The 18,407-nt window shown below is 39.1% G+C and overlaps 1 protein-coding gene and 2 non-coding genes across 3 annotated transcripts; 2 read left to right on the top strand and 1 right to left on the bottom strand.

Annotated features, from left to right (window-relative positions):
• Window positions 1–10,394: 10,394 nt before the first annotated feature.
• LOC139655655 (leucine-rich repeat-containing protein 3-like) lies at window positions 10,395–11,189 on the top strand. Its single transcript, XM_071533106.1, has one exon. The coding sequence runs from the start codon at window positions 10,395–10,397 to the stop codon at window positions 11,187–11,189; it is 795 nt and encodes a 264-aa protein (XP_071389207.1).
• A 6,705-nt stretch (window positions 11,190–17,894) lies between these two features.
• Window positions 17,895–17,967, bottom strand: trnaa-ugc (transfer RNA alanine (anticodon UGC)). Its single transcript has one exon. It is a non-coding gene; the product is annotated as a tRNA-Ala (tRNA).
• A 128-nt stretch (window positions 17,968–18,095) lies between these two features.
• Window positions 18,096–18,169, top strand: trnai-aau (transfer RNA isoleucine (anticodon AAU)). The gene has a single exon. It is a non-coding gene; the product is annotated as a tRNA-Ile (tRNA).
• The last annotated feature ends 238 nt before the right edge of the window (window positions 18,170–18,407 follow it).

Genomic DNA, 18,407 nt, shown 5'->3' with positions numbered 1-18,407 from the left:
CTCTTTTTCACGATTGTTCATCTGTCATGTTCTTTTTTTGTCATACGGTTGATTTGATGCTTTAGGTTTGAATGTCTTTTATTGTCACGACTATGTCAGCAACTTAATTGTTTTTATTTAAAGGACAGGTTGGATGACAATTCCTGCTTTGCTGGCTTTTGCGCCACAGTAAAACCAGTATGTATTTATTTATGGTATGGTGATGCACATATGACTTTTGTTTGTTGATCATGAAACTTAAGCTTAATTTGTTTTGATGTACTGTATTTCATTTGAGAGGGAGGTGTGGATGATATTTGGTATGATTCAGTATTTCAATGATCCCTCGCATATACTCATGAGGATGCTCTAAATATATTGGACAGTTTGAGTCATCTCATTTCCGAGCTTCAGCTGAGCTCAATTAAGTGTTGACGCATACAAACAGCTGTTGAATGTTATTGTCTAATCACGAGTCGATTATCCACTGTCCAACTTATTTCAAACACAGCAACATTCTGCATTTTCAATGTACATGTCTCAATTTGTTCATGCAAACCACTACTTTCTTTTTCAGTAGCCTATGCCAAGCTTAACTTTGGGTCTTAAGCGCTTTGATGATATAAATGTGATTATGTAAATGGACCAAATGCTGTATTAACAATATACTGAACGATGCATAGTCAATGATTATTCTGCAATAATTCTTACATTTTGATGTAAACTGAAGTAGTAGTACTAGCATTGAAATTATGGGTTTGTGTTATCTGTTTCATTTTTTATTTTTAAAGTTGTCATAGCTTGTACTTCAATGGAATGTTTGTCATATGAACAAGTTGAAATTATGTTTTGGCAAACTTGCTTTTTAGAACAGTTCAGCTCAAAGACATAACAGTAATACCTAAGAGGGCATTCTTTTCGAAGTACCCAGGATCAGAGTAAAGAACATCCTCAAGGGTATTATTGCTTTTATACAACGGTTATCAACGCACGCGTACCGTCGAAAAGGTTTTCTCCACCATGGTATACATACATACGAATATAAAACAGGAGAAAACGAGAAACGCTCCCTCATTACCACAAGAGTTAGCATAGCAAACCATAAAGCATGGCTATCCAAGCTTTTTAGGGATTATTAGCACGGAGCACGTATTTGACAAATCAGATTTGTTGGCTGAAGCTACCCGTTGTATAATATGAATTTGATTACTACGCAGGAATACTGAGTTGTTAGTGATGGCGGTGTGATTTCAATAACATCAATATTCATGTGTTACTCAGTGTTTGAAAACCGTATTTACATTTGTGTATATGCCTGAGTATACAACTCTGAAACAAACTTATAAACTGCAACTGATGCAATAATAGGGTGCAATGTGCAATTATTTATTCAGTTATTTCCTTATTAGCATAGATTACAGGGGAATTGTGTAGCTTATTGAAAATGATTTTTCAAATTTATCCACTTTCCATGCAGCAGCAACAGCAGCAAAAAAAGAATGACTAGACATGTTTTTTTTTTTTTTTCAGCTTTTGTTTGTGTGTGTTGCAGTTTGGAAAAAAGTGATAGAGCTTGGTAACTATTTTCAATTGATTTATTTGCTATGTGCAGATCTATATTAGTTGTGAGTAATTACATAGGTTTTAATTTCAAAGTGTTGGTAAGTATAAAAACAAATAAAGTTTCATTTTTTCTTTCTGTGATCTGTTTTTCTCTTGTGTCTCATTGGTGTCTATTTTTGTTACTTCTTAAAGCAAATGCTTGACTTCACACCAGTTCTTACCCCACTGCATACACATAGTCCTGATTGAACCGCAATCTGAGATAGGTTTATGTAGAGTAAACCCTCCCCCCGGAACGAATTTGATACAGTTATTGAATACAGCTAATTATTGTATGGCAAGCGATTATGGTAATTAGATGATGGAATTTAAATGAGGGTAAATCTAATCTCCCCATTTGAAGAAAGACAGCACTCCGGTTTTATTGGAAAGTACGTAAAAAAAAGTAAATTTAATATTGCCTGTAATACATTTAAGAGGTCCAGCATGCCTGTACTGTTTGGAGCATTGGTTCTCAAAGGGGGGCAGATTCATTTACCTTCAACTCTGAGTCTCAACTCATGCCAACAAGTTTTTTTACTGTGAAAGTTTTCATCTTCAGCAAAGGTTTTTCTTATTTCACCATGACCAAAACTTTAACCATAACCTTAAACAAAGTTTTAGTTGCCTACACCAAACCCTAACCTCAATCCAAACCTTAACCAACGTTATTTTACATGCCTAAACTTAACTGTTAGTTAACATTTTCATGTGAAAATAGCGTGTCCAAGTCATGTTATTGTTACATAATCCTTTCCTGGTGAGATAGATAGATAGATAGATAGATAGATAGATAGATAGATAGATAGATAGATAGATAGATAGATAGATACCTCAACAAAAAAAGGACAGCATTGAAAGCTTCTCCCCTCCTCAGTTAAAGACAGTAAAAGGGTCATTTTAATGAGCTGCCCCTGCCTTTGAACCTATAGATTGCTTTTCAGGAGTGGAAGTCAAGCATCATGACCGCAGACAGCTCCCAGGGGGGGACGAGTGATTCAGCACCTCAGACCAGGCATTTACACAAACATAGGATAGAATGCAACCATCTCTTCTGCTATTAAACTAGACACCTATGCAGAAACCTGGCTCGGATGTTAGAAGAAACAGGGGAGGGAGAGAGTGGATAAATTCATGAGGCTAAACAGTAAACTCTTTTTTTTCTTGTTTTTCCAACTCTGCCTAAGAGATTTGAGTCCAGGTGGGCAGCGATGCAGGAGCGAGCATTAGACAGGTGAAAAAGTTCTGAAACTAAATAGCAATTTCAGGGGAGAAGATAAGGTTTCTCTGTGTATTATCTCTACTTTATAGTGTGTGGCATAGCAATGAAGCAATGAATACCTCTGAGTTTATCTTACTAGAACATTGACGGCTTAAATTTGAGCGCAGGACAATGCCAGGAAATTTGATGAAGGTTTTCAGAGTTAAAAGTTTACGCTGGTGAGACAGGGATGCCGATAGCTCTGACGAAACGGATGATGGTTTTCATCCTGGACTCAGGGGTGGATAGAGGGCTGGATTAAGTTCTTTGTGAGAGCCAAGAAGCTGTCTTGTAAGTTGATAACTAGGCGGGCCATAATTGTTGGCCAAGATCCAGCGCAAAGCTTCACAGTGTGTATCAGGGTTTATGGTGTTGCCCCTGCAGCGGATGGTAACCCTGAATGAGAAGTCAAGTGCTGTCACACAACAAACAAGAACTAGAATGAAGCATCTAAAGTCAAGTAAAATTAATTTACACTGTGCTTTTAACAAGCAGAAATTGGCAAAGCGTATAAGTGCATTACAATGTGTGGCCAGAGCTTGTGTGTTCTTGTATTTCTGTACTTATAAGGACCAAATTTCCTCACAAGGTTAAAAGGATGAGAAAAATCCTCGTAGACATGCTTGTATTTTATTTTCAGTTTACCCACGGCCTGAAAACTTTCACTACTTATTTTGCACTATTTTACACAGCTGCACATGTAGACAGGCAGACGCAGCAAAGAGTAAATAAGGAAGTGCTAAAGGTGGCATATGATTTTAATTTACATCTTTTTACTAACATGTTTCATTACAGAGTGAGAAAGCAATGTGTTGAAAAAGACATGCTTTGGGCGCTTTTGGGGTTGATTTTTAGAGAGTCCATTGGCTATATATAGGACTGTATTGGATCTGGGCATCCTGGCAAGCAAGACATACATAGCTCTATGGTGAAGCAATTGAGGACATTTTCATCAAAATCAATAATACTAATAATTTAAAAAGATGGGAAAGTCGGGTTCCAGGTCAAAAATGGCCAGTTATGCTCAGTCATGTTAGGGACTTAGGTTAGGGAATAAATGTAGCCAATGAAGGTGTTCACAAGTTTAGTAATACAAATGTGTGTATGTATGTGATTGACCTCTTCCTCATTGGGATAAGAGATAGAAACAAAAAATGAATAGTTTCATTCACAACAATACATATTCATTCAAGCCCATTAAAGGAATGCTGCCTTGGCTTCAATGTAGTATGGAGAGGTGCTCACTGGAAATGGGGTGTCAGGATTGCAAACAAACAGATGGGGAAAAAGTGGATCCAAGGCAATTTAAAAGCCTTTATTTTAATGGCTCAAGTCATTACTACAGGTTTTTTTTAATGTTTATGCCATGCATCAGCCATTAAAGTAAAGGCTTTTGGATTTTTTGTACTAGAAGAGTGCCTTGGATCCGCTTCTTTTCCACCTCTTCATGTTTATAATACATATTCATTTTTTTTTAATGTGATCTCATATTCATAACTCAGTATTTCAAAAATGCAACTTATCATGAATTGTTTGTCATACTCAATTGAGCCCTGAATGAGAAATTTGTCTTTTCTCTGGCCCCTCTCCACAGGGAGGTCAGAGGTCAGGCTCAGCTGCAGAACAGCAGCCCTGCAGCTGGTAGGGATTCAATGTCTTGCTCAAGGACACTTCAGCAGGATGGATGATTGCTGACACGGGAGCATCTAAAATTATACCACTTTATAGACCTATAGGCCTTCAGTTAGCAAAGTACTTCAACAGGAACCATTCCTCAGCAGCCATTTTTAAGACTAGGTGTCACATTTAATGGCAAGTACTTCTTAATCTCTGCCAGAATCTCCATTATGAAAGACACTGCAGTGGGACAGCTGACATTTTGGTCAGGATTCTACACTGTAGCATGGCCAAATTCAACAGCTGAAAAAAAGGCTGCAGTTTAAGTCATCTTCAGAGTCTACATTGGAGCCTATTGATCCCATAATGCAATGATATGACATCCAGCTCCTCAGTGACTTGAGAGGAAACCATGTGCCACTTGGTGCCTTGCTAGAAAACTTGGAATCTGCCCTACTTCTGACAGTCGAGAGTCAGGTAAACTGCTCCATTAAAAAAAAACACAAAAGTTCAGTTTCTTTCATTCATTCAATCATTTTCATTACCCATTTATTCTTTTTCAGGGTCGCAGGGAATTGGTGCCTTTCCCAGCAGACACTATGTGCAGGCAGGAAAATACCCAGCCAAAAGTTCCATTTAAGAAGCTTTATTGCCTGTTTTTACACTAAAATGTTAGTCACAACACCCTGAAGCTCAAGTGAACAAATCAATTCCTCCTTTCCCTTTACAGCTTCTTCAAGAAACAAGACTCCGATTTCTGGGTGGCCAAGAGACTGTGGTTGCACTGGGCAGAAGAATGTGCTCTCTTCAGTCAATTTACCTGGTTCAATAAGGGTTAAAAATGAACTATCAGCAGTGTTAACGTATGGAGAGACTGTCCGGGATGTAAAGCCGGCATTCTCTACCCCTCTGTTGGCTCTGTATGGAAATTGGAGTGAGTCCATGCTATCACTCAGCATTGCTGTAAGCTGCTTACAGACAACCTTCTCTACGATGCAAAGGACTCATGTCAAAGCAACGAGAGGGACAATGTGCAAATCTAAAAGCATCTGCAAATGCCTTGCAGCGGCCTTGTGGGGGCTCTCCAGCATAGCATGGGCTTCTGCTTTTAGACTGAGGTTGTATGTGGGGTGATGGTGCTGAAACACGCTGTGTCCTGCCTTGTAAGTGATTCTGAAAGCAATCGGAGGCAGAGTGAGCAAAATCCAATGTCAGATAGTCTCTGCAGCAGCAAAGCATTATCAACTGTGGCTCCGGAGAGGTCAATATATACTGTAGGGCAGCACAGTGCTGCTTTCAGAGAGTGACTTCACAATGTCATTTATAACAAAGGATGCAGGAAACGCAGATGGGGCAGAATGATGACAAAATTGCATTATATATTAATATATATTATATATTTTCTTGTTCCATGCCACAAATGTAATTGGAATTAAATTAATTTCTGTCATATTTTTGAACAAAAAATACACCTCACGAATTGGATTATGACAAACTCACTCACTCAATAATGCTTACCTGGCAAACCACCCTGAACTGGCTCAGCTCCATATCATTGTGATCCAGGGGAGGAGCCTGAATTCAGGATGGGTTACCAGACAGGACTTTTGCCAGAATCCCGACAAGATGACTAAGGGTGTTAAACAAATGCCTTGGCAAGTTTCAACTAGATGCAACTTGAACACCAGACAATGTGAATTAAATCTATCACCCTGATGGCCCAGGATTAAGCAATGGCGTTGTTTGTTTTGACATCTATAAGTGTGCCCTAAATTCTGGATACTGCCACAGTTAGAAGGGTAAAGTAAACTCATATGCACTATAATTCTTCAGTAGTCGATATAATCAATGCTTCTGCCTTTCAGCAAAATTGACAGAGCTGAACTTTGCACATGGGTGGCCATTTAATCATACAGATGCTTTGCAAAGCACTTGCTGCATTCAGGTGCTCTTTGCATTAGAGGGATACAGCTGAAAGTACGTTTAAAGGTCTTTTGTCATTGTGTATGTGACAGGCTCTGTATTGAAATTCTCTGTCAGGGCAGGACAATTATAATCAAGGTATATGAAGAATGACTGAGTGTGACACACGGGGCAAACAATCAGTCACAGAGACAGAGCATGAGGAGAATAAGGCAGTGGTTTGTTCCCAAAATGGGGGTTTGGACCTCCAGGGGTCCTTAGAGGGGTTCCAGGAGGTCCTCCAGCAAAATGAGGAATAGTTTAATTTCACTATTATTTAATTTGAATATAATAAAGAGCGAGAATGATATGGGAATGACTGTTCTGATCTGAAGGTTTCACTCTAACCACTGTCATCTCCCCACCAATAGTGTAAACAGTTGTCTTGCTCTGGACTAAATCATATCTAACAAAATAAAACCATGGTTTAATATGTATCTATTTGGGGGTTCTTGACATTTTGGGATCCTCTGCCATAAGGCATGATGAACGGAAGAGAGAAACTGATTTGTTTTTCCAACATGCATTAAATGCCTGCTTAAAGTAATAATCCGCAAGAATAGAACCCTTTTTTATTATTATTTTGTCTTCATCTTTGGTGCTCAGCGCTCATTGCTGTGGTGTTTCTGCACCACAGTTTGAGTTTCTGTAGGTGGCGCTCTTTTCTTTGTCTGTTCAGCCATGGTGGCTATCGCTGAATGCTAACTACCCAGTTCTTCTTCTTCTGTTTATTCCAAACAAACTGGAAACTTACAAAGCATCATTTCCTGTGCAGCAGAGGATTTTTCCCAGGAAAGAGCTACCAGACACCGGCTGTTTAGAACAGACAATGGAAAAGCTTCCAAGAACTGGATATAAGTTTAATCACTGTTGTGTAATATCAGAGCAGCAAAACAGGCATTTATTTATAAAACCAAATCCAGCCTAACATAGACTGGTTGTCTCTGCCCCCTGAGGTGGGATCTTGCCAATATAGGCTCTCCCAGAGGTGAGAGAAGTTCCATCCTCACAAGAATATTGACACACAACAAAATTGATGTAGGCATTTCACTCAGTGATGGGACAGCTGCGCAACTAAACTGTGATGAAAAATCACTCTAATATTCCTTTAGGGACCTGCAGTGTACATGTGGTGCTGAACAGAGAGTTTATATTGTACTTTATGGTATTTTTTTTATATCTCCTATGATATTGCTATGATATCACTATAATATTTTTACAGGGATTTATAGTTTGTCTATGGTACTTAGTGAGTTTATAGTGATATAATGGTAGAAGATATGATCTATAAGGTATTATTATAGTCATTATTATAGGATTTTGTAGTTTTGCTGTAATATTTGTATAGCATCTTTATAGGATTACTATAGTTTTTTGTGGGGGGGGGTTTTCGTAAGGGCTATTGCATTGCATTGCATATCATTTTATATATTTTTGTAGATATAGCTTCCATATTTTTTGGACTCCACTATATCATCAATGAATGATATATTGGAGTGTCAACCCACCTAAACTCAATTTAACCAAATGTGTAGAGTTTACCCACCTTTGTAGACAGATATATAAATCTTTATGAGATAAATTTATAGTACATCATAATAAGTAGGCTAGTATCAAACTGATGCAAGTTATATAAATGTACGGTCTTTTAAGGAGGAAAAGCATAAATTAATGCTTTAATCAAAATTGACTTTTTGTTCATATTGGTGGTTGTTTTCCTTATGATGATCACCGACTGGAGGTCTGTTTACCTTTTGATTGACCAACCCTATATGTGTTACCGAGTATGTTTTTCCCCGGTAACACACACAGTAGGGATGCCTTTTTACGCAAGGGAGGTGAAGTAATGGGACCACAGCGGTGCAACTTCACTGCTGCGCCTCTGCGCACAGCCAGATACACCGACAGCAGATACACAGCTGCTGCAAACCAATGACAGGGGTTTCAATATAGCGATTTAGGAGGATCATGACTCTTGAATTGACTGTACTCTTCGCATATGACTCAGATGGCGTGGAGGTGCGCTCATTTTATTTGAAACAATGGATAAAGTGAATTGGTTTCTTTTTTTTCTCCTCCATTTGTGGATGCCTAATAAAAAAGCTCTCCCGTGATTGTGGATCTAAACCGGACAGTGTAAAGCTATCAGGTAGGTGCTGGTAAGATAAAATATCTTCCTTAGCAGAGGTACCCATCTAAACTCACTTTACCCAAATTGTATTTGCTAAATAGCGTTCACCCATCTGTTTTTGGCTGACATAAATCTTAATGAGGTAAATACATCATAGGAAGTAGTATGAAGTGTAAGTTACCATGTAAGTTATATTTCAAGGAAAAAGCATAAATTAGCTAATTGATTTTTGTTTCTGTTAGTGGTTGTTTGCCTTAAGATTATCACGGGCTGGAGGTTATAATTTGCCGACCTTTTTATTTGCCACTACATCACTGTCAAAAAATCACTATAATATTCCTATAGGGAGTCTGTCTATCGTAGCCTACTCAATAAAAGTACTATAGGCTACTCAAGTTTAAAGCAGCCATTTCAATGTTAATGGTGTTTTGTTTTTATCTCCTATGATCTGCTATCTCACTATAATATTCCTTTAATATTCCTATAAGGACTTATAGTATGCCTGTATTTAAAAGTGAGTTTATAGTGGCTATATTGTACTTTATGTTTTTTTCTTCTTCTATGGTATCATTATAATATCCCTAATAACCCTAAAGGGAATTGTAGAAGTTTTGTTGAGATATTTGTATAGTATCCATCTGAAATGTGTTACAGGATTACTATTGTTCTTTTTGCCTCCCAAGTTATGAGAAACTGTTTTGGAACAACTTGTTTGACTATCATCATCATCATCATCATCATTATCCTAATCAAAACGTTTGTTTAATTTTTATTTGTAATTTTGTGTCCCCACCAATGCATTTGGCTATATAGTAATTTTGGTTTGCATTCTGATCTTCACTGCTCTCACATAACCAGCATCCATAACAGAATCGTTAATCTTATAGCCTACAGTCACAATTTTTTTTATCACAAGTCACTGTTGGAAAGTTAATCTCTTGCATATTAATCAGTGACTCACCTTGTTTAATAGCTTTTCATTTTATCACGAGGACAAACCTGAGTAAAGGGACCCATACTGTAAATGTGCCATTATTATGATAATCTTGAACTTTACTGGCCCTGTCTCCAAGGATTATTTTGAATAAGGCAAATCAATAGTACTGAATAGGCATTATAAAATGACATGACCAAACACTGAATAAAATAATAATTAGAAATATCAGAATAATTCAGAAATGCATGTAGGAGGTTATAGGAACCTCATGAAAGGCTATATTGTACAGTGGTACTGCACATCACCTTCCTTTCACCTGCAGTATGAACATAGATTATCTTGTCAGTGTCTTTGTGTTACACCTGATAAAACACTCTTTTAACTCTTTTAAGTACAAGGCTTTAGTTAGCAAAGAACTTCAATAATATTCCAGTGAGTTGTATGTTCATGTCAGGTACCAGAAGGTGTCACATTTTTAAAGAGTAAAGGACCAGAAAAATGTAAAAGAAACAAAATCGTAAATATTAAGACTGAATTAACTTGAACTTTGTGGAAAGGCTTGACAGCTCTCTCTATCTGTCTTTCTCACACACAGATTTCTTCCCATCATGGGAGAAGATATGCCCTCCCTCCCTGGATACAGTTATAACTTGGTCTGTCAAAAACTGCCCTTCCCTTTATTCTTCAATGGATTACTTCAGCTGTATTCTACTTTAACATTATTCAGTTAGTATGCAAACCTTTAGCCACTTAGTCCATTTCTCTTGGATGAGTGGATGGCTATCCATAACTGTCAAGGTAAATGACAAATGATAATGTGTAAGTCTGCAGTTGTGCCTCTTTAGTCTGGATGAACAAAGACAAGTGTCATGAAAATGAAACTTTAGCCATCAATGCCCAGACTAATGGGGGCCTCTCAAAGACACAGGCCATCCATAAAACTTCCTTCCTGTGGTTCTCTTTACTTTGTGGGAACATTGTGGCTTCTGTCAATGATGATGATTGCAGCGTCTGCTTGCCCCAAGAGCTGCCACTGTACGGACAGGAATGGAATGGTGGTGCAGTGTACTTCACGCAACTTGGAGAATGTCCCACCAAATTTGCCCAAGGACACTGTTATTCTCCTCCTCTCATCTAACCGGATCAGACACATCCCCAAGCAGGCCTTCAAAGGCCTCCACCGCCTCAGAGAGCTGGACCTATCTCATAATTCCATCGAGAGCGTGGACGCCGATGCCTTTGAAGGAATGTTGGAGGGGCTGCGGACCCTGGACCTTTCTAACAACCACCTCAGTAGCCTGCCCAAGGACACCTTTGCCAAGCTCCACGCCCGCATCCGCCTATCCAACAACCCCTGGCACTGCGAGTGCTCTTTGCAGGAGATGCTGAGGGAGCTGAGGCTGGACCCCGAGACGGTGAACGAAGTGAACTGCTATACGTCGGTGCAGGAGGAGTACGTGGGCCAACCGGTGATCCAGGTCCTGGACTCCGGGATCAACTTTTGCAATTTCCACCAGAAGACGACAGATGTGGCCATGTTTGTGGCCATGTTCTGCTGGTTCTCAATGGTGATAGCGTACATCATTTACTACATCAGGCACAACCAGGAGGATGCCAGGAGGCATATGGAGTACCTCAAGTCTCTGCCCAGCACCTCTCACATCAGCAAGGACTATGACACAGCCAGTAGTGTGTTCTAGAGTGTATATGTGCGTATGTTTGAGTGTGTGTATGTGTAAAGATGAAAATGTACCAATGAATATAGATGAAAGTGTATCAATGAATATAGATGAAAGTGTACCAATGAATATGTTTACAGCAGACAAGGTACATTGATAAGTGACAGCTTTGTAGTCTGATAAACCTCTGTGCTCCATAATACACACTGTACAAGGCACGAAGATATTAGGAAGAGGCACAAGAATTTAAAACATCACCATAATCAAGTACCGACATAAAAGTGGTAGCAACAGCCTCTTTTGAGCTGCAAAAGTAAAGAAAACAAAGACTTTTTCTCTAAAATAAATTGGAATTACACCTTCAGCTTCTTAAAAACATGCTGAAGATGTGAAGACAGTCAAAAAAGACACAGTAGAGGTTTCAACATTCTCAATCTCTTTAGCTTCCGTGATAACAATAGGTGGCAGATCATCATTTTTCATTGTAATGTAATGTATAATGCATAAAGCATCTTTAAGGGAAAACTTTACCAAAAAACAAAGCTTGAGAAGTTTTGCATATCCTCGTGTGGTTTAGGAGTAAGAGTTTAGTGTGAATTTACCCACTGAGTGAGGTCATTCTGAGAACCACTTTTGTGTTAATCAGAGTTCAATAAAATGAAGTACATGGAAAAAAAACACTCCCCACAGCTTCAGTGAGGTATACTGGTAGAAAAATCACGTCAAAGTTTTAAGTTGTTTTTAGAAGGGTGAAAAGTGTTATAATGGTATTCAAACATAAACAAAACAAATCCTTATTGGGGAATTTATTTGGGGGAGAAAGAGGTAAAAGTTGAAAGAGAAGATAATATTTGGGTGAATACCTGTGAAATCCCCCCTAAAGTTTGAGAATTGCTAAAACAAGGCAAACATGAGACTAGTGGATGTTTCACTCGGAATGTCAAGAGTTTGTATTCATAATCCATAAAGGATGTAAGCCAGGGGCAGATCCAGAGTGACACTTGAACCCTTCTGAAACCCAAACATCCACCCTTGGTACCCCTACACCCTAATTTTAAGGTGAGGCTGCAAAACACATCATCAGATTTTTGTCATCTCAGTTATTGTATCGCTTCAAAAGGCAATAACGCTGTCACTTCGGGGTGTTTGAAAATAATTGATTCCTGTCTCAGATAAGTTTAATTAGATGAGCATGTCTCAACAAGAAATATTGTTTATATTTATTTTCCAACGGATCCCAAAAGCTTTAACAAATTGCTTTTAATAACTTGTATACAGTTCAAGATAGAGAACATTACTTTTGTGTTCAGGGCTGCAACTGAAATACATACATGCAGAGGAAGCATTATGAATCAAACAGACTTGACATTAGCCGAACATTACCTAGTTCTAGCAAAGTTTACTCATGTCTAACACACTTAGTGACTACACTGAACATTAACAGCAATTATTCTAATGCCAAAATGAAATGGAAAAACTTCACACTTTGGCGGACCCAAGTGGCAGTGAGAAAATACTCTTTGAATATGTTTGAAGGACTTCATTACCCAGAAATAATGTAATGTGACATCAGTAAACCGTGCACTCCTCTGACCTAAATTTCTTATATTTTGTGACTTGTGAGGTGGATGTGGTGAAAAAAATGTTTTTGTAGCAGGTTCAGCCATCGTTGGTGACTCCAGCTTTCACTGATGGAGAACCTGCTTGCTGCTGTTCAGGAGACAGTTTTGTATTTCATTGTTTTGTTTTGATTTATTACTTCCTGTGTGCTGAGAAGATCTCCCGCCATTGACTATACCTGACACCTGAAATTAATTTGGGCAAGTAGGACAATTCTCCGGGGTCTCAATTAGTGAGGCTCTTCTCTGTTGCAGCCCCAATTTGTGATTTAGACTAATAAGATGGGTGTATTTTTACATAAAAATCTTGACTAGTGCAGCTTTAAGTCAATTTAAGGCAATTTTCTAGCGGCTCTCCTCAGACTGAACACCTACCTTTAATCTGGTCTGTGAACATCCCTGCCTCTAATGCCTATAACACATTAGAGGACTATTAAGATACTAACAATGATGAAGGGTCTCACACCTACTAAACAGTTTTTGTAAATCTCTACCATTTTTCCATCACAAAGCAGCTCATTAAGTCACATACAGGTGTGTCTCATCACTTCATACTACCAGAATGTGCTGCACATTTTTGTTTTGTTTTTTACAATAAAATAAAATAAAACTTGACATTATCAGCATCCTCCTCGCTCTCCCAAAAGGCTCCTTCAGGAAGGTGAAATGGTAGGCATAAGCGAAATGGTGAATCTTTGTGTTTCTTTGATGGAGATAGAGATTTGAGTCCTGCAACTGTAAAATCTCTCAAACATCCCTTTATCGACTCATCTACATCCATAACACACTTCTTGGAATGGGGTCTTCTTATTTATCCCTCTAGATCACTATGAAAAATACCCATAGCTCTAAATGTGGAACCAATGTGTCTTTCTGCATAGATTTGGATGGGGTAGGAAATTAATATATGTGTCTTCCAACCCAAAAATAGGTTCATTTCCCTAACAGATCAAATCCATAAATCTAATGAGCCTGTGCGGAAGGCCTATTGGGGGGGGGGCTCACTGGGTTTTACAGCATCCATTTTTACAATTCCCTAAATGACTACATCCATCTGTTTATGTTATCTAAGAGCTCTTGCATATGTGACACAAATACATTCAGTTTACTGTATGTCTATGGACACAGAGAACTGGCAAGTTTTAGCAGCCTTCTGGTTTCTATCTTTCCGCTGACATATAGTACTTACAGTATATTTGATATAATGTCTATTTCTGACCTTGTAGTCTCTAAACCTCAACCTACCCCCCTCTCGAAGGGTCACAATATTAATTATGGCCCACAATACTTTGTCTCACAAGCCCCATGGGCTATGGCGTAAATCATAATGAATGGAATATTATTAATTAGCCAAGAATAGCTGAGGTCAGTGTGTCTCTCTTAGTCAAACCTCAGAGAAATGTATGGTGTCTCTCATTAGAGCTTCATAAGCACTTTAGCTACACAGTTGCCAAATCATGAGGAATGGCTCCCGTCTATGTATCAGCTTTGTTCAACGCTTTGGCTGCGCTCCAGTCCATCGACTTCTCTCTCAATTGTCTCTCACCTTGTTAAATCCTCTTGGTGACTCCCAGGTATGTCATGACTCTTACTGGCTACATTTAGCTTCAGTTTAACCGTCGCCTGGGTGAAAACTCAGTTCCTATGGGCTGGAGGGTATCTGTTAGTTTCATGTAACAGACAGCATAATGTGACAACTAATGAAGATGCTCCAGCCAAACTCCCTTACCATTCCAGATTAATACGGAGGCCAACTATGTTTCATCTAAACTCTCTTTTATACTCCCCCCTCTCCCCGCTCAGTCACATCATCCTTGTTCACATCTCAATCCTCTACTTGCTTTGAAAATGCTTGTTTGTTGTTTTCTACCTTTTCTCCTCATATTTCTTCATGCAACATTCACACATTATCATTCTAGGGACTTGCTTTGTATGGTGTCAGGGCATTATCACTCTGGCCCTTGACCTCCATGCTACTGGGTTTTTTTTATGTTGGTAATCTAAGAATTGAAGCTTATTCTATTGCTGCAATCATTATAAAGAACAATCAGCAAAATCAGCTACATACCTTCAATGTAAATGCACATTCTGTAAATTCAGAACTTTCCCATGCTGCATGACCATCATTGCTTTAGGCAGCCACTGACTGCCAATTTCCCGACATTTTACAATCACGGTGGCCATTAAATTTAGCCTCATACTCCAAAATCATGGCTCTAGTTGTGTAGAGTATAGCAGGGAAAAGCATATATGCTTATTGTGTAAACGACTTGCTCCTAGAATTCCGCAAATTCCAGTCCCCTAAGCTGCTGAATAATCAGGTGCATGTATTGTTGAACAAGCAACATCAAGAGTGTAACATTATACACCAACATAGGCACAAAAGACAAGTTTTAGTCTGCTTTCATCCTCCCTCTCCCAAGCCCACACAGTTTAACAGATCAGTGCAGCAGAGAGGCAAGGCATTTCTCCAGTTAGACACAAATACATAAATTGGACAAATGATTAGTAACATCGCCATGCCGTTCTCTTTGTTCATCGTTTATCCATGAGAACAAGCAAGCCTCGCTTCATTTTATCATAAAAGATACCTGCCTCTGTATCCCCCTATAAATGATTCATTAGAAGTGTTGGCAAATGGGCTTCATTATCCAGAGAAAATAATTATATTGTATTCATACAAGTTTTTCATGAAGTAAGCCTTCATACACTAAGAATTGAGGTGTATGCAGTATATTACAAAACCAATGTGTATTTTTATTTACTGTACTCCATCGCAGCGTCATTGATTTATGATGTGCATTTACCAACTCCATCTCAAGTAAAAGGCAGAATAAGCTTCCTTTATGGTGATTTACTGCATCTTTTGATTGTCTCTCTGAATGGTTAGGCAATGTTTGGGAATTACTTCAAGGCCAACCACGCACCCTGTGTCTTCACCCGTAAACAATGACCTTCAGTAAAATGGAAAACGTCAAGAGGCGAGCCTGTATGTATTTTTAGTTTCTTTCTTATCACTGCTTACAGCCAGGCAGGTTTTATGCTCATTTCCAGCTTAATTCATGCCTGTGTGTTAAATAAAAACATGTTGTGTGTTTTTGAAATTGTTTATGTTTATTTGGTTTCAAAACTCAGATTATTTCCATTAGCAAGGGGCCTATGTTGAGTTGCTGGTGGCCAGTGGCAGGATTTTGCATCTTCTCTAAAAAGTTGTCTGCTTTTGTATTGCCTCCAGGCTGTCCACTACAGAGAGTTTGAGAGGGATAGAGATAGGACACTCCTGGATTATTCGGTTGCTGGCCACGGTGAATCACAATTTGTCAGTTAACCTGACAAACACATGATTGATGAAATTATGTGTTTGGAATGCATTAAATAAAGCATTATTTGCATCAAGGTTATGAATGTGGTGACTCCTTAGAATACAGAGGAATTAACAAATGTGGTTTCATGGCACAAAGACATTATTGTACTAATTATGGGAGGTTAATAAATGATATGACATTATGCCATTTGGTGGGTGCTTTTATCCAAAGCACCTGACAGTATAATGAGTGCATACATTTTTAACATGAGGAGCCCCATTGGGAATCAAATCCTAACCCTTGACAGCATTAATGCTATGCTCAACCCTGAGCTACAGTATTGAATATATGAATACATATATTTACTACAATGAATATATTCATTCAGATATGAATTTATCTTTTATAATAGAATATTAATAATAGGATACAATACATAGTGTATGTTATAGTAGTATGATAACAATATAGTTAGTCAATGTAATTAATTATAACAATAATAATAAAAGTGTAAATCAAATCGATATTAACCTGAAATCACCTCAACCAACAGGAAGGTGCAGATTTGTTCATGTTGAGCAAATAATGAAGAGTTTTATCTTGAGTCCTTTACATACAAAATAGTAACATTTTAGAAGACATGATCATCTCATGCATTTAGTCAGGTTATTCCTGTTCAGGTATACAAACAGACAAACACATTCCAAAGTATGGGCAATTAAGACTCTCCAATTTACCTCGCATACATGTCTTTGGAATGTGTGAGGTAAACCAGTTGAACAAAGGGAAGCTATGTTAACTCATTGTTTTGCACTATGTTAAGTACAAAACACTGCTCCACCATGCCGGCAAGTATGCTTTTTAAATATTGAGCAATAAATATCCATTAACTTTTTTTTTTTTTTTAATACATGTATACTCTTTTGAAATAAAACCTCTCAACTACTGATATTAGTATCAGCCAAACTGATATGATTTAGGAGTGTGACCTCTCAAGGCAAAAACAAACTTTAATACGTCCACAAGAAGATATGTGCCTACTGCCTACAGCATGCAAAGCCAGTGCTCTACCCCCCGTACTGGCCAGCGGTAACTCTTTAGCAAGGGCACGTGCACGTCGCTATCTTCTGGTGCAAGCAGCAGATCAAAATAAAGTTGACACGATCTGTGCCTTTATTGCAGCGAGCATGCTCTTCAAAAGTCCAGTCTCATCAAAGACCCTTTTCTGCAGTGCCAAAAGTAGCAACTGCACCGTTGGAGGAAACACGTCTGCCCTGCTGCCTAAAGTTTTTCATCACGCTGCCTTGTCAGCAATGCAATTTAATGTGGCCCGGTGGAAAATAAAGCTTCCACCGTCAACAAGACCACGTGGCTTAAAGGATAAGGCGTCTGACTTCGGATCAGAAGATTGAGGGTTCGACTCCCTTCGTGGTTGGCCTGCTCCTTTGGAAGCTGTGGTCCAGGTGAGCAGCAGTAGTTGCAGCTTTGGTTGCCTTACAGTGGGTCTTGAAAGTCTTCAGCATTCCCGTGGAAATAGGAGTCAAATTGCATGCACTGCTTCAAAGTGCTCAAATGGATTCCGTCGACGGTTTTCAACCCGTAAAACTTCAGACAACAGTCAAGCGGCACATTGCAACGCAATTGTGAGTTGCTTCTCACAAGGCTGTTTCAGCGTGTTTGCTGCCAAATTATGGAGCATCCTAAGTAGTAGCACCTCCACAATTTGAACCGAGCAATTGTGGGAGCCACAGTTCCAACGCCAACCTGTCAAATTGCTTTTGGATTCAAAGAAACACTGGTTTTGGAGAATGCGGGCATCGATCCCGCTGCCTCTCGCATGCAAAGCGAGCGCTCTACCATTTGAGCTAATTCCCCTGGCAAGCAACACAGCTGGATGGAGGACACAAAGTGGCTGCACCTCTAAGGCTATACTTTTATCTGGCAGATTATGTTTTCTCAATTTGGCTCGGGAACAGAGTTTGCTAGAAAACACACCAGCGGCAGGCCGGTTAGCTCAGCTGGTTAGAGCGTGGTGCTAATAACGCCAAGGTCGCGGGTTCGACCCCCGTACTGGCCAGCGGTAACTCTTTAGCAAGGGCACGTGCACGTCGCTATCTTCTGGTGCAAGCAGCGGATCAAAATAAAGTTGACACGATCTGTGCCTTTATTGCAGCGAGCATGCTCTTCAAAAGTCCAGTCTCATCAAAGACCCTTTTCTGCAGTGCCAAAAGTAGCAACTGCACCGTTGGAGGAAACACGTCTGCCCTGCTGCCTAAAGTTTTTCATCACGCTGCCTTGTCAGCAATGCAATTTAA

This window comes from Centroberyx affinis, unplaced genomic scaffold, assembly GCF_046629955.1.
Source record: "Centroberyx affinis isolate AG114_WGS23_722 - 3 ecotype Tasmania unplaced genomic scaffold, CSIRO-AGI_Caff_v1 ptg002323l_1, whole genome shotgun sequence".
Classification (NCBI taxonomy): domain Eukaryota; kingdom Metazoa; phylum Chordata; class Actinopteri; order Beryciformes; family Berycidae; genus Centroberyx; species Centroberyx affinis.
This window is presented reverse-complemented; position numbering and strand designations above follow the sequence as displayed.

What these genes read in the sequence shown, in the direction of transcription:
- LOC139655655 (XM_071533106.1), top strand. Translation starts at nt 10,395, where the DNA reads ATGGGGGCCTCTCAAAGACACAGGCCATCCATAAAACTTCCTTCCTGT.